The 14,791-nt window shown below is 35.5% G+C and overlaps 1 protein-coding gene across 4 annotated transcripts in view; it reads left to right on the top strand.

Moving 5' to 3' along the window:
- Positions 1-417: 417 nt before the first annotated feature.
- RB195_016768 (uncharacterized protein) overlaps positions 418-14,791 on the top strand; it is a gene marked incomplete at both ends in the record, with an annotated part of 40,577 nt that continues 26,203 nt past the window's right edge. For 2 of the 4 annotated variants that reach the window (XM_064183461.1, XM_064183462.1), the window contains 13 exons: positions 1,245-1,445; positions 3,850-4,129; positions 5,456-5,628; positions 6,107-6,228; positions 7,695-7,806; positions 7,925-8,079; positions 8,215-8,419; positions 8,516-8,604; positions 9,838-10,052; positions 10,117-10,214; positions 10,490-10,654; positions 10,743-10,856; positions 12,705-12,867. In XM_064183461.1, coding sequence (XP_064039339.1) covers positions 1,245-1,445; positions 3,850-4,129; positions 5,456-5,628; positions 6,107-6,228; positions 7,695-7,806; positions 7,925-8,079; positions 8,215-8,419; positions 8,516-8,604; positions 9,838-10,052; positions 10,117-10,214; positions 10,490-10,654; positions 10,743-10,856; positions 12,705-12,867 — 2,092 coding nt within the window. Of the gene's footprint in view, positions 421-931; positions 1,023-1,077; positions 1,446-3,849; positions 4,130-5,455; positions 5,629-6,106; positions 6,229-7,694; positions 7,807-7,924; positions 8,080-8,214; positions 8,420-8,515; positions 8,605-9,837; positions 10,053-10,116; positions 10,215-10,489; positions 10,655-10,742; positions 10,857-12,704; positions 12,868-14,791 lie in introns of those variants that run through there. The other 2 variants (XM_064183463.1, XM_064183459.1) reach the window with 2 other exon arrangements.

Raw genomic sequence — 14,791 nt, 5'->3', positions numbered from 1 at the left:
TAAATATAAATATGTGTAGAAATAATATATAAAAAATAAAATAAATAAAGATAAAAAAGATAAATATCTAACCGAATAATTCTTCACAATCTTTTCTTAAAAGGATTTTTGTGGATTATTTTTTTCTCTTCTTCAAATTTTATTGAGTAGCATGATTCTAAGGATTAGCTATCGCTTTCTATTATTTCCAGTATAAACGGTTCTATTCAAACAGGACCGTGAAGCAGAAAATAAATAAATATATTCATTTGATTTTTCGTGGAAAGAGAAAGCAAAAAAAATGGGGAGTGGAAAAATTCGTCTTGAAATATTCCAGGGAAATAAATGAAATTTTGCTGCTTTTTCCACAAAACTCAAATGTTCTTTTCATTTTCTTCGATCATCGTCGATCCGGGTTTTCTTTCGACACTCAGGTTCATGGTACATAGTTAGTAGTTTTCCAGAATTCTCTTTTCCCAGGATTTTTTTTCTCCTACAGAGCAAACAAAGAAAAACTGCATTCGCAGATTTTCAAGCCTTTTTTCTTTTTTTTTGTAAATAAAAATATGGGAAGATACGGAGAAATCTAGGATTTTTTCTGATGTCTGATTTTAAGGTGTTACATGTTTATTTTTTGGATAGGAGTGTGAATGTTCGTTAAGGAGAAGGAGTTAATTTAAAATTAAATCTAGTTTTAAGAAATTTTCATGCACTTTTCACTATACACTTAGTTATTCACGACTTTTTCCGCTATTATTGATCGCATTTGAAATTTTACCGGTTTTTCTCCCGTACGAAACACACACGCATATACATATGATGCATTGGTTGTGTTCATTGAATTCGTTAGAAAAACTTTTGCTCCGGAATAATCCAAAACAATTCGAATTTGGCCGAATAACGTGACAAAACTGTTTTTATCATCTCCATGCATATATACATATGTATGTAGGAGCAACGATTAAATACGAAAATTTCCGTCGGCATCGGTCGTACCGCCCGCCCACCCACATCTTCGCACTCATTCAGCGACATTTCCGCTCGTTCGTTCGCTCGTTCGTTCAAATTCCGCACCGAAAGGAATCCCTGTGTTTTCAGGTGTGTTTGGACGAGGATTGCCTGCTTCGTGTCTCTGCGGTGCTCACCTTAAGCGCACATCCTACTACTTCGCAGCCGATCTGACCACAAATTTTTCCGTCCCATCATTGAAATTAATCCTCGTTATCACAACGACAATGTTATTCAAGAAATTCTTCGAACGACGTATGGCCGAATTTTTCGCCGGCTTAGGACGAGTTGTCGGACGTACCCCCTACACGGTGATATCGCTATGTTTAACTGTATGTGTAGTGCTTAGCGTTGGATTTGTCCGATTCGAAGAGGTGAATAGTGTTCGAACCGAATATTCACCGATGGATAGCCCAAGTCGAAAAGAGTACGAGGTGGCAAAATCGTTCCTGAATCAGGTATGTTAGTGGATTTTTCGTCGTTTCAGTAAATATCTGCGCTTTTGTCCGATTTTCCTAATAATAACTAATAACTTTTGATAGTGATTTAAAATTAAAAATAATAAAGTAAAAATAAAGTCAGAATTAATTAGTAATGAATATTTTAAACAATTTTTAGTGGAATATGTAGATAACTTATTTTCTGCATCACCCTTCCTTTTCATGGTCAGAAAATTCTGTTCTTCTGAAAGTTCTGATTTTTTTTTTGTTTCATTTATTGAGGGTACTTGAACATTCTCCGAAAAAATCTGTTTTTCGATATTTTTCATTCATGAAAATTGAAATGATCGGCTAAAAATTTCTTTTTAACCTGAAATATGCTCTATTTTACTACTGGCAATGTTATTTGCAGCAAACGATGACATAAGCAAGTTGAAAAAAGTCGCATTATTTATGGAATAAAAGTTCAATTCAAATTCAAATTTGAAAATCCCGAGCAACTCGTTTCCTTTGCTTCCATGAAGACGTTATGTAGTTGTTTTTTCAACATCTATTATCTTTCCAATGTGCTCGTTTTTATGCCGTTAACTTCGCCATTCGCTTTGTTCACCTGCAAACCTCTTCGTTGCCGCAAGAGGTTTCCCTTCCAATAATTTTCCTCTTTTAATGTGATGTGATCCTATAACAATTCCCATAATTAACCAATGACGGAGAATTTTTCTTCTCTTACAGCCGATTTTTGATCCGCAAAGAAAAGAAAAGAAGAGATTCGTGGTGAATACGAAATGAGCATTTCTAAGAAATTTTATTTTGTTCTCAAAGAGAAAAATTAAAAGATAATTCTCCCCAGTAACTTCTTCAAAATACGTCCTACTTCTTCTTCACGTTTCTACTATATTGATATATTTTATTATTATATTAATTTTATTATATTATTATATTATATTTGACTATACTATTATTTCGAAAAAGAAATAAAAATTATACTTCAACTATTTCAAAAAGGAAAATATGGATTGTTAATGAAGATCAATTCCAATCAATAAGACAAGCTTAGTGTACGACATGTCAAGATTTAAGAAGTCATAAAAAATGCAAATATATATATATATATATATATACGATACAAAATACAATATACAAATAAGAAAAATAAATAAAAAAGAAAAATAAATATATAAGAAATATTAGATTTTTGTTCTAGCGTACATAGTTGAAGATGAAAACTGATCAAAATCGACTCGTCTAGGTCTAACTATTCTTGTTATCCTTTTTGACCTACCACTAATCGATTCTTTCTCCTGAATCTGATTGTTTTTTTCTCGAATTGAATTTGTTGTTCACGTTTGCGAAGTCCGGTTACGTACGTGCTTTTGCGTTTCTGTATTTTTTTTTCTCTTTGTATACAGAATAAATCACGTAGCGATAAATATTCTCGTGACCTCTTCAACGACTATGTTTTCCCGAAAATTCAATGGGCTGATGACGGATTTCTCATCATAAAAGATAGAATTAACTAGTTGTTTTAGAGAATTCCCCGTCCGGTCCTTTCGATAGAAACCACTAGAAAATTCTAGAGTTATCGATCAATTCAGAACTGGAATGACTATTTGTGTAAAAATTTACTGTTACTGATACAAACATTTCTCAAAAACACCCCATTAGTGGAAGTATTACTCTTAGTGACGTCTCATTCTCCGTTATTTGAACTTTCTCAAGAACATTATCGATAATCGATCGATTTTGGCTCGATATGAACCTCGAACAACTGCCTCGTATACCACTACATTACCTGTAAGTACCCAGTGAATAATAGGTCGAGAGAATGACCTTTACAAGAACTCGCCGAGAATGAACGCATATTTATTTTTGACAAGAAAAAAAGTACAATAAAGGTTCACGTCACTTGAACTCAAAGGACCAGTTTTCGCCGAATTTTGTTCGTTCATTTTCGCCGAACAGAGGTGCTCATAAATGAGTAATAAACAAAATGAGAACTTGAGTCGAAGAGAAAGACATCGTTCATCTTTGATACTTTCTATTCATGTGGAATATTTCACATTATACATTTTATACATCTTTGGTTTTTTTTTACATTTTATACATTTTTTAATTTTTTTTTCAAATTATGAATAATAAATAAATAGATAAATAATAAATAAATAAATAAATAAAAATAAATATTAAATAATAAATTTTTTCGCATAGCATCTTTTATATGTATCTGGAAAAGTTTGCCTCGAAGTTGCAGTAATTGAGCATAAATTGACGTAGCTTTAACAAATACCGTAGTATGAGCTTGAGCGTGAAAAGCAGAATACTGTAACAGATTCAATCTTACCGTACAGATGGTACAGTCTGACCTTTGACGTAGGAGACGTCATCAAATTCTCAGAACTACTTATTATTCTGCTCTTTACAGAATGGAACATTGGATCCATCGTATGTGATGGTATTCGCCACGGATGGCGGATCACTTCTTCGCGAGACGCATCGACATCGCCTCATTGAACTCACGAAAACACTTCAAGACAACGTTACCGTCGAATTTCGAGGAAAATCATACGAGTTTCGAGATCTATGCGAACCGTATTGCGAGTTGAACACAGCTTTCTTAGCATTTTTGAAGTTGTACGATCCGGAAAATCCATCCACGTACACGTATCCACAAGTGGAAATCTTTGGCACGCAAGCTTTTATTGGTAAGTTTGAATTTGATACTCCTTATCAAAAGAAAAAAATTCTGCCAGTGTAATTTCTTAGAGCCTCGGGAGGTGATTTGGACTAGAAATCGCGATGTGGTGCGATTATATATTTCGGAGATCGCGATGCTCTGCGATTGCTCACTTGACTCTTTGAATCTTAAAGTGTACATTGGCCATTTTTAGGTTTAAAAAAAATCTTATAAACTTTTGATCTACTCCCACTAGTCCCATCATGAAGACGTGATATTACTGGTCAAAATGCAAAACTTGCAGTCTGGAGGTCGCGGTGCTCTGCGATTCCGCATTTGACTCTTCTGGACGACACGGTTCCTAGGTTAAGGAAAAAAAATCTTATAAAATTTTGCTACACTTTGTTCAATCCCCTCATAAAGGCCTTATATTGTTGCTGAACTTCCTGAAAAAGCATATTTGAAGGAAATTTGATAAAAATGGATGTTAGGAGAGTTACTGTAGTGAGATTTCTCGTCTTTTTATTCAATGTATATACTTTTAACAATTTCTTTTTTTTTTGCTATTTCTGATTTTTTTTTCTCCTGAAAGAGCAATTGCGTTACTGCTGGATGCCAAGCCGATATTTTTCTTCCCCTCTTAGCATTAAAAGTTAGTCAGGTCCCAAGAAGAGTAGTGTGGGTACTGTAATATTATTTACGGTATCGGTGCTGTAAAGTTAGCCAAGTTTCAAAGAAAAGGTATAACTATTGTAATGTTAATTTGTATATTGTAATATTATTTAAGTAACTGTAACGGTGATGTCCTTTGGTTGCACAGCACCGAAAAAAAAGAAGAATAGTTCTCGTTTCAGCAAGTATTGCAACCTTTGAGGGGAAAAAAACTTGTGGTTATCGTGTACTTACGAGTAATCGAAATTGTCCATGATTCACTTAGTACGAGATTTTAGAAAAATTCCTAAAGTGCTATTTCTTTTCCTTTCGTTTTTTTTTTCTTGAATTGAAGAACTCGTTGAGATTCGTTGCTCGTTTTGAGTGCTAATGGTTTTCTTCTACGATTTCTACGATTGCTAGGTTTTTTGGCTGTTTTTTTTACACGTGAATGTAATTTACAACTTGTTCTGCATTTAGTGCTTTCCTCGCCTGATTATAGATTTACTTTGGGTAATTTGGAGTAATTCAGAAGGTTAAAGTAATTCACAGAGAAATTATTTTCAAAGAAATGTGGAAAAAAACTCTATATTTAGCAAAAAACTCTTTGACAAAAATCAAAGAAAAAATGATTGAAAGAACTCAAAATTGCGAAAATCTCGTAGTGACATCCAGAAAATTATAACGAATCTTGAATTTTCAGGGAATAATGTTTACGGTATTACGTTAAAAAATGGAACGAAACAAATCACTGCCTTCACCACAGCAATTCTACCGTTCTATTTGGTGACCACGTATGAAAACGCTAATGTGATCTATAAATGGGTTATTGCTGCACGAGAAGCGTTTCGTGAGGAACGATTCAACATTTTTAAGGTTTGTAGCTTGTGTTTTGTTTGTTTGTTTTTTTTTTGCTGCTAATATTTTGTTTTTTTCTTTCACACACACACACACACACATTCAGCACCCATCAAAAAGAAATTAGGATCAAGCTTTAAAATTTCAAATTTCAACTTATATAAATTGAAATAGTTTAAATAGAAATAGATTAGAAGTAGACAATTAGAAATATTTAAATAGAAATAGAATAGAAAGAAATAGATAATTAATAATTATTAATTATAAGTTTAGTTATAAGTTGAATAAATTAATTTAATCTAGTTTAATTGTAAAAATTAAGTACGAGTATAAATGTTAATTGTTTGTGCATCAACGATTTTTTTCAATGTTCTATAGATTTTCATGGATCACTACCATTTTTCTAGACCTAACATCTATTTTTTAGATTTTATTTGTATTTTTGATATCTAATAGCATTCTTCTGTATATTTCCATTTTCAGTTTTTATTTCCAGTGTGAAATCACCGGCGATTCGTTGGTATCGGCCGAAGTACGACGTATGGGATTAGAAACAGCACCGATGATTGCATTGTCGGTCCTGGCGATGATTCTCTTCGTGGTGTGTTTCTCGTTTCGGTGAGTGATGATAAAATTTTGCGCAAACTCAATACTGAGGTACCTTAAGATCAATACTGATCAGATTTTGTGTAGAAATTTGCCAGAACATCTGGAGATGATCGTAACAGCACATTTATGGCACTAGGACGGCAAGAACTCCCTTAAAAAATATGCCAAAAGTGTAGATTTCTGGATGTTTCAGTATCTAGATCTTCATGAAGAGTGATGAAAATCTTCATCACTGCGTCGTAGAGCTGAAAAATACGCACTAATTACTGGGCCGAAATGATTTGTTGTAATATCAACAGATAATAATAATATGAGCAAGAACTTTTATGTTTTCTAACTTTATTTTTTTAATTGAATTTTATTTTTTTCCAATAAAGTTTGATTTCCCTTGATCCTACCCGCGTCTACCGAAAGAATTGGTCAGGAAATACCTCAGATTTTTTTTTCAAAAGAAAAAACTCAGTTCTCAAACAGAAGTTCTCTTAGTTTATTTGAAGCAATTTGTTATAAATTAACTTTAACAGTAAGATTTGTCTATAAAGTCAAATTCATGATTTTGAAATTGTAGTTTGTAGGGACTGTAACTTTTGTAGTTTGTAGGAACTGTATGGGTTTTTTTTTCTTGCCTTTCCTTGCGTGTTTGTTCCTGACTTATTCAACTAAGCACCTGACTAAATGACTAACATATTAGAGAGTCAAAGCGAACCGGTTATTTCCCATAGCTGTTGCTCCTATTTGTCCTTTAAAAATTTGCCCGAATGCACGATGTTAGTACGTTTTTCTTATCTAATATAATAGAATAATGTCCTTTCTCGTTCTGTAATTTCTAATTCCAAAACATCACGCAAAATGTTTATTTTTTGGTAGTTGGCAGTAAAATAAAGTACAAATAGGAAGTCATTATCAATTAAACTTGCACTAATCATGCGTGGCCGCGTAAAAACCTGCTCTACAATTTGTGATTCTGAGTCATAATTTTTATCGCATCGTATCGAAGAAAATAATTTCGGTGCGATGAAAAAGAGGGAGAGAGAGAGATGGAACCTGTAACATTAAGGTAACCTGCGAAAAAAAAGATGGAAAGTAAAATGGAGCGAAAAAAAGAGAAAAGAAAAAAGATAGGTTGCTTTTGAAGAAAAATTGCTGTAGAATTCTGCAGCAAAGAATTTTTTCGCGTAGATCAGAATCATAGCATCAGCAGGCATACATAGCTTTTCTTCCTTTCTAAACAACACGTGACACATCCAAAAAAAATAGGAGGAAAAGGAAAAAAACTAAAAAAATCTTGAAAATTATTCCTTTATTGATTAGCTGTTTACATCTAAAATGTGGAAGAAGTACATAAATTTCATAGATGTAATCAAATTGAATTTTTCATTTAGTCATAGCTTAAAAAAGCACCGGATTTATTTTCTCCCTGCCTAATTCCACCAATAAAGGTCATCCGCTACCGTAATCATTTTTTATATTCACAGACGTGATCCTTCACGTGCAAAACCGTGGGAATCGCTTGTTGGTTGTCTAATTCCGTTACTCGCCCTACTCTCTACTACTGGTCTTTTATGTTGGTGCGGATGGAAATTCCAGGTGATCCTGAATTTATCAATAATTTCAAATCGATTCAAAAAAAATATCACGGGAAACTTTTTTTTTGCTTTGATGAAATGAGACGAAAAATCTTTGAATTTTTCGGAAAACATTACAGTCGATCATCGTTGCCGCATTTTTCCTCGTACTTTCCGTTGGAGTAGATGATGTTTTCATAATTCTTCGCGCTTGGGATCGAACAAGTGCAGATGATGAGGTCCCGGAACGAATGGCAATAACACTAGAAGAATCTGGACCTAGTATACTTATCAGGTACCTTTTTTGTCCAGAAAAAAAACCCGATTCATGTTGAAACTCTATGGATTTATTATGTGCGTATATGTAATGTAAAATAGTGAGGTGATCAAAAGTTATGGATTTGAACTCACTAAAATTGGTGTTTTACAGTTCCATAACGAATGCAATGGCATTTTTTATCGGAATGATGTCACAAACGCCGGCAGTTCGTTCGTTCTCGCTCTATTCGGCCATAGCGATCACTATCTGCTTCTTCTATCAGCTGATCATGTTCAGCGCTGTTCTTGCAGCTAGCGGATATCGTGAACGAAATGGATTACAGAGTTTCTTGTGTTGGAAAAAAGCAAATCCAAAGGTTACTTGCGTTGAAAGTTTTTCCAAGAATTTACCGCATTTTTCTCATGACGTTAACGTTGTTTTCCGTTCAAACTCTACATTGTGCACGTTCTAGGCACGTTCTGTTCTTGTTGAGCGTGTTGTATGGCTGCAGAACATCGTAATACGACATTATTCGCGATTTATATGTACCTGGTTTGCAAGGTTAGTGAGTTTGGGTGATATGATCTTCTAAAAATTTCTCGGAAGCCTTCAGACGTCTCAATTTTCGGGTGGTTCATAAGGATTTTTCTGATAGAATTTTTCTGATGATCTACGGGGGTCTGCTCCAATTTTCAAGATTTTAGAGAACAAATTTTTCTTATTGTTTTCCTCATAAAATTGGAAAGAAATAACTATCTTGGAGAGCTTTGCGTATATATTCTTTGGACCCCCTAGCAACGATAGGACCGGAACCGTTCTTTCGTGGAAAGCTAAAAAAAAAAATGGACAGTACAGATATTTTTATTCGAATTTTTCACGTTTCAAGATATTTTCAGTGCGTACGCTGAACTCACAGATATAAGGATACGTCCATAACTACACGCACGCGCAAAAAAGTTTTTATCTTGGCTTATCCTCAAAAAAAAAGGTTTTTCCCACCAGCGGCGACTATGATATTTCACATCTACCGTAACCTGTTTCTAAGCCTAGAATAAAAATAGAATAAATAAATAATAAATAAGGAAATAGAAATAAATAAAGAATAAACGGAATTTCCGCTTAAAAAAAAACGTAGCATCGCAATTTCCCTTGCACCTATGTAGCGGCAAAACGGTAGTCGGTAGTATTTCCTGAACTAGACCTCATCCTCTTTTTTTTTCCAAATCACTCAGCTGTTACGTATTTTATACGGAAATAAGCATTGGAAAGCTAGATCCATAATAAATTTTCGTGACCACGTCTTTCATCGTTCCTGGGTAGATAAATTGCTACCAGAATTGTCGGGGAGGATAAAAACATTGACTTGACACATTGGCTCGCCCCCGAAAACCCTATGTTTGGGCTGGACATGGGTTCATAAACCTCAAAAGATTCTGGAACGGAGAAGAACTCGTAGATGCATCCAGAAAGGGTTAACAAATGCTGTACGTTTTATTTACTTGATCCTTTGGACTACAATTTGAACAAATAAGCGATATCTAAGTGAATTAAGGCACCAAAAGAAATAAATCCTTGAAAATTCTAAAAATTCTAAACTAAATCATTTTTTTCTTCTTTTTTCCAACCTCAAATGAATCTAAATTCTAAAAACATTTTGCGAATGAACTTTTGAGTTCCTGGAGCCCATAAAAAATTTGAAGTTAACCTTTCAGCTTGATCCCACGTATTTTTCCTCATTTCCCTCCCTTCTTTCTTTCTCCTTTTCTTTTTGCCAAGTTATATCCTTTTTTCCAGGATTATATTGGTGGTGATTATGGGCTGCTATTACTATGCTAGTACAGTTGGAATAATGCAACTACGAACACTGATCACCATCGAGAAAATGGCGCTTCCCGATTCGTACCTGCAATCATTCCAGGACACTTTTGAATCTTCATTGAAGAATATGCAACCGATTAGTGTCTTTGTAATGAATCCTGGAGATTTAAGAGATCCCCAAAGGCTTGCAAGTATGTGTGATGTCAACATTTGTTCCGAAATGTGTCACAATAACAACCGGCGTTCTTTTTCCAGCGATTAAACGAATTGTGGCAGATTTCGAGAACGCCACGTACAGCTATGGATCCGAGAGCACTTTTTTCTGGATTCAAGCCTATGAAGATTTTTTAAATGTAAGAGATACGATATTTTAATCTTTATTTGATAGATATTTTGAAACGTCTACAATTGAAATATTCTATATTTTACATTTTAAATTTGAAAATCTTAAAATCTAAATTTTCAAATCTTAACATGGTTTCATTTCATTTCAAAATTTCAAATTCCAATTCAATTTTTTCAATTTTCAAATCTTAACATGATTTTACTTTATTTTAATAATTATTTATATATTATTTTAGTTATTGTATATTCTACGCTACTTTTTCATTATCTTATATTATTTCAGTTTTATGGTGAAACCGACGAATTCACCTACGCTGAAATGCCGACATTTTTCAAGTCGGCCACCTATTTCTATTTGTCCTCATTTGTGAAATATAATGAGACTGCATGTTTGGAAAATGATCCAAAATGTATCACATCGTTTTTCTTCATGACAAATTTCCACGATGTAAGCAGTCATTTTTTAATTCATTTTTTTCTTTTAACTAATATTTTTTTTTGTTTTTTTCGCAAAAAAAAACTGTACATATTCTCAGCACATCAAATATCACGAACTGATACCAGCAGTGAAAGATTGGCGACGTATAGCTGCTAAATATCCTGACTATCAGGTTTATGCTTACTCGGATCATTCACCATTTGTGGATCAGGTAGGAGTTTGTTGATTTGATTTGATTTCGTGAAAACAAATAATTGAAATTAGTAGGGTATCCCCACGAGAGATAAACAGTTACGGTAGTGAAATTTAAAAGAAGGACCACCATTTAATTTGTAGGTAATGTCGAGATATTCCTGGAATTTTCATTATCATCATTTACCCCATTCAATTGAATTTAAGAATTTCTGCTATTTTCTAATTTCTTTCCACCAGTGCATTGTTTTCGGAACGTGTGTTTTTAGTAATGGCAGCAGAATTACGAAGAAAAAAATTCTTCAAAAAATCTAAGAATCAGAGGCATCAAAAGCAGCCTGAGCTTCAGTTCACCCAACGAGACAACTCTTTACACCCTTTAAACTCGCAGGATGAATACTTATAAAGTGTTGAACGGCTGACATTACCCAATAAAGCATCTCCTAAAATAATGAAATCCATTTCGTGGGACTCCATTACGTACAATTTTTTGGGTGTGCAAAGTTGTATCGTTGGAACAATTGAGACCTCTAGTGCTCTTCTGACAACTGATTTCTATTGATTGATTTCAATGTGATACTTACAAACTACGTCCCATTCCCGATTTATTATTGAAGAAAACCATACACTGAAAAGTCCTTCGAGCGCTTTCTCTGGCTGCTTCTCTTTTTCCTTTAAAAAAATAACTCTTGACTCTTTCCGCTGTTTTCAATTGTTTTTTTTTCTTTCCGTTGTTTTCAAATTACAATTTTGGCGGACTAGAGAACATTTTGTTAATCGGCAATTTTTATCGTACGCCAAGGAAATCGTTCACATTTCGCCAAATTTCACCGACGCACTTTCTAATTTTTAATCAGAAGTCACTGGGGACAACACTTAAAGAGAGCGTATCACAGAATTAACGTAGCACGGAAACGTAAGGGAAACCGTAGAGTTCGAGTTGTAGACAACGGAAATGAGGGTGGCTCCGCCCAACCTTCCCTAATCGTCGATGTGGGAACAACATTTATTCCTACGAGGTACGTTAGAACACGTACACATGTACACGCTCTGGTCCTCTCACCGGCCTTTTCGTTGGTTTTACTTGAATAGGCAGCAGAGGAGACCTCATTGATCTTCGACCGCTCGCACGTTGATGCGGCACGTCTGCAATGTGGAGCGTTACAACTGACTTAGTAGGGAAGAACACCGTCTTTCACCGTTTTTACGATCACAGGAAGGGGAAGATGAATGCAGCCACATTGGTTTCTATAATCTACAACCTGAATTCTACGGTTCCCCTGGTGTTTCCGTGCCATGTCAATTTCGTGATACGCTGTCTTTAGTTTGTCTTAAAGGCATCACTCCACGAATCTGAGGTGGCACGGATTTCAGGTGGAGTATCCGTATACGGATATATCGTAGACTAAGGAGAGGGGGGTGATTCCGTTTATTTCTTCCTAATTCCCGTAAAAAATGGCCCAGAAGATTCGGCTTTGAGCGTTCCGGCGCGCTATTTTCTACAACGAGTCCGATTGGAGCGCGCCAGCCGTGTGCACACGCCGCATCTTCTGGGCTGTTTTTTTACGCCAATTAGCAAGAAATGGACGGAATCACCCACCTCTCCATAATCTACGATCCCGTATTTGAATACTCCACCTGAAATCCATACCACCTCAGATTCGTGAGGTGATGACTTTAATTAAGGAAACCAGAAGAAAAAATACATTTTTCACCAATGATCCTATTATCGGTCATTTATTTTATCCGTCTGACGAAGAGTAGAGAAATTCCCGTATGTCAATGACATCTATATTTTATTATGTGAAAAATTGACGTTCTGAAGGAGGTTTTGAACAAAAATAGTAATTATGCAAAAATTTTACAGACACTTGCTATTGACTCGACAGTATGGAGTTCTATGGGAGCGGCTCTACTCTGTACCGCTATCGCATGCTTCGTATTTATTCCGAATTTAGCATGTATAATTACCGCCTGTTTCTCTGTCCTATCGATAACGGTTGGCATACTCGGACTGCTTAGTTTGTGGGGTAAGTTTCATTTAAAGGAGAAGGAACAGCCGGAATTAATCCTAACATCAGTAGATGCTACTGTTATTTTAGCTGATGCACTTTAAAAATGCGTAGTCACACTTCTATTCCATATCATAAGCGAAGGATTCGAAAATTTGAACCAATCTTGAAATAATGGATTTTAAATTGGATTTTAAATTTAACTCTATCAATTCCTTTCTAATTTTAATTTTGAGAATGAAAAAAGAAAAAAGCGAAAAAAAACATTTAGATTATTAGATTTAAAATGAACGCTTTAGTTTGGTTTTGCATCAGTGCGCTATTCCTCTGGTTCGCCATTATCCTCATAATTTCTAATTAATTATTAATGTATTATTTTAATATTACTAGTTTTATTCCCAATTGATGTGACTGGTAATGTAGTTTTTCCATTCCTAGTCTCTTTCCATGCGCGAGAGAAAGGTGACCAGAATGCGCGACAAATGTTGCAAAAGTGACTGCGCTGGTGTTAAAATAAAAAATGATAATATATGTTCTCTTGTTTCGCCCAGGACTGGAGGTTCTGGCGAAATCCTACTAGTGACAATCTCGTCTTTAAGACCTTAAAATGGTCCAAGGTCTTTGATGCTATGCATATCCCATTAAACTCATCTTTTCTCTTTGCCAAGTCTCGATATTGTTCTAAGTACACCACGCAAGACCTTCAAAAAGAAAACAAACCGACCAGTCTCGCCCTGTTTCGGAGCTAGTGAGCCATCGCGTTCCTACAGATTGTCACCTAAGACGAATAACATCTACACACTGTGCAGTATCGTTACGTATTGGTGTCTGGATAATGTTAAAGGCATCACCCCACGAATCTGAGGTGGTACGGATTTCAGGTGGAGTATACGGCATAGTAGATTATGGAGAGAAGGGTGATTCCGTCCATTTCTTCCTAATTGTCGTAAAAAACGGCCCGGAAGATGCGGCGCGTCCACAAGGCTGGCGCGCTCCAGTCGAACCCTTTGTAGAAAATAGTGCGCCAGAACGCCCGAAGCCGTTTCTTCCGGGCCATTTTTTACGACAATCAGGAAGAAATAGACGGAAGCACTCCCCTCTCCATAATCTACTATCCCGTATACGAATACTCCACCTGAAATCCGTACCACCTCAGATTCGTGGGGTGATGCTTTTAGGGAACTGCATGTGGGACAATCTCATAGCTCACAGAGCGTTATGAACGACATTAAGTCATCAGTAATAGATAAACACTCATTTTTGTTATCAATGGATAGACTCCTGGTGGAAATCCAAAATGCTTTTAATGTCTTCCTAGCAGATTTCAAACAGCTTCCCATCACGTCTCATATTTCTGCCGCCTAATGGTATCATCGAACTTTCACGCCTTTTGCCAAAGTACTAAAATGTTCTTTGATGAGCAATTTCAGCATTCTTCTAGTTTTCCCATATAAACAGCATTGCACGTTAGACATTCTATTTGGTTGATGACTTCTATCTTCAATCTTAGTGCATGCGCAACCAACGCGACATTCCGACATACATCGCGTATTGTAAAGTCTATTACGAACTAGTTAGTCTATTACGATGCTGTCGTTTGGGAAGTTCACCAACACAACATCATCTCACAATTGCGCTCTTGAAAAATCGCGTCGTGTTGCTGCGGTTAAAGGCAGCGTATCGGGAAAATGACACAACACAGAAACCTTCGGGAAAACGTAGAATTCGGGTTGTTATTTACGAGAACAAGCGTGGCTCTGCTCATCCTCACCTGATCGTCGTAAAAAGCAGCGTGGGAACCGTTTTAGTTCCTACGAAGCACGTTAGAACGCCAAGGGAATTTCTAACTTCATGTGGAATTCTCGTTGTTTTATTCGTATTTCGAGGTTGGTTGCTAGATTTCGAATCCTATACACAGTGCCAATGTTTTAAAAAAAGAGAG

Source organism: Necator americanus, chromosome II, assembly GCF_031761385.1.
Source record: "Necator americanus strain Aroian chromosome II, whole genome shotgun sequence".
NCBI lineage: Eukaryota > Metazoa > Nematoda > Chromadorea > Rhabditida > Ancylostomatidae > Necator > Necator americanus.
Note: the sequence above shows the minus strand (reverse complement) of the source record. Positions and strands in the feature narration are given on the sequence as shown.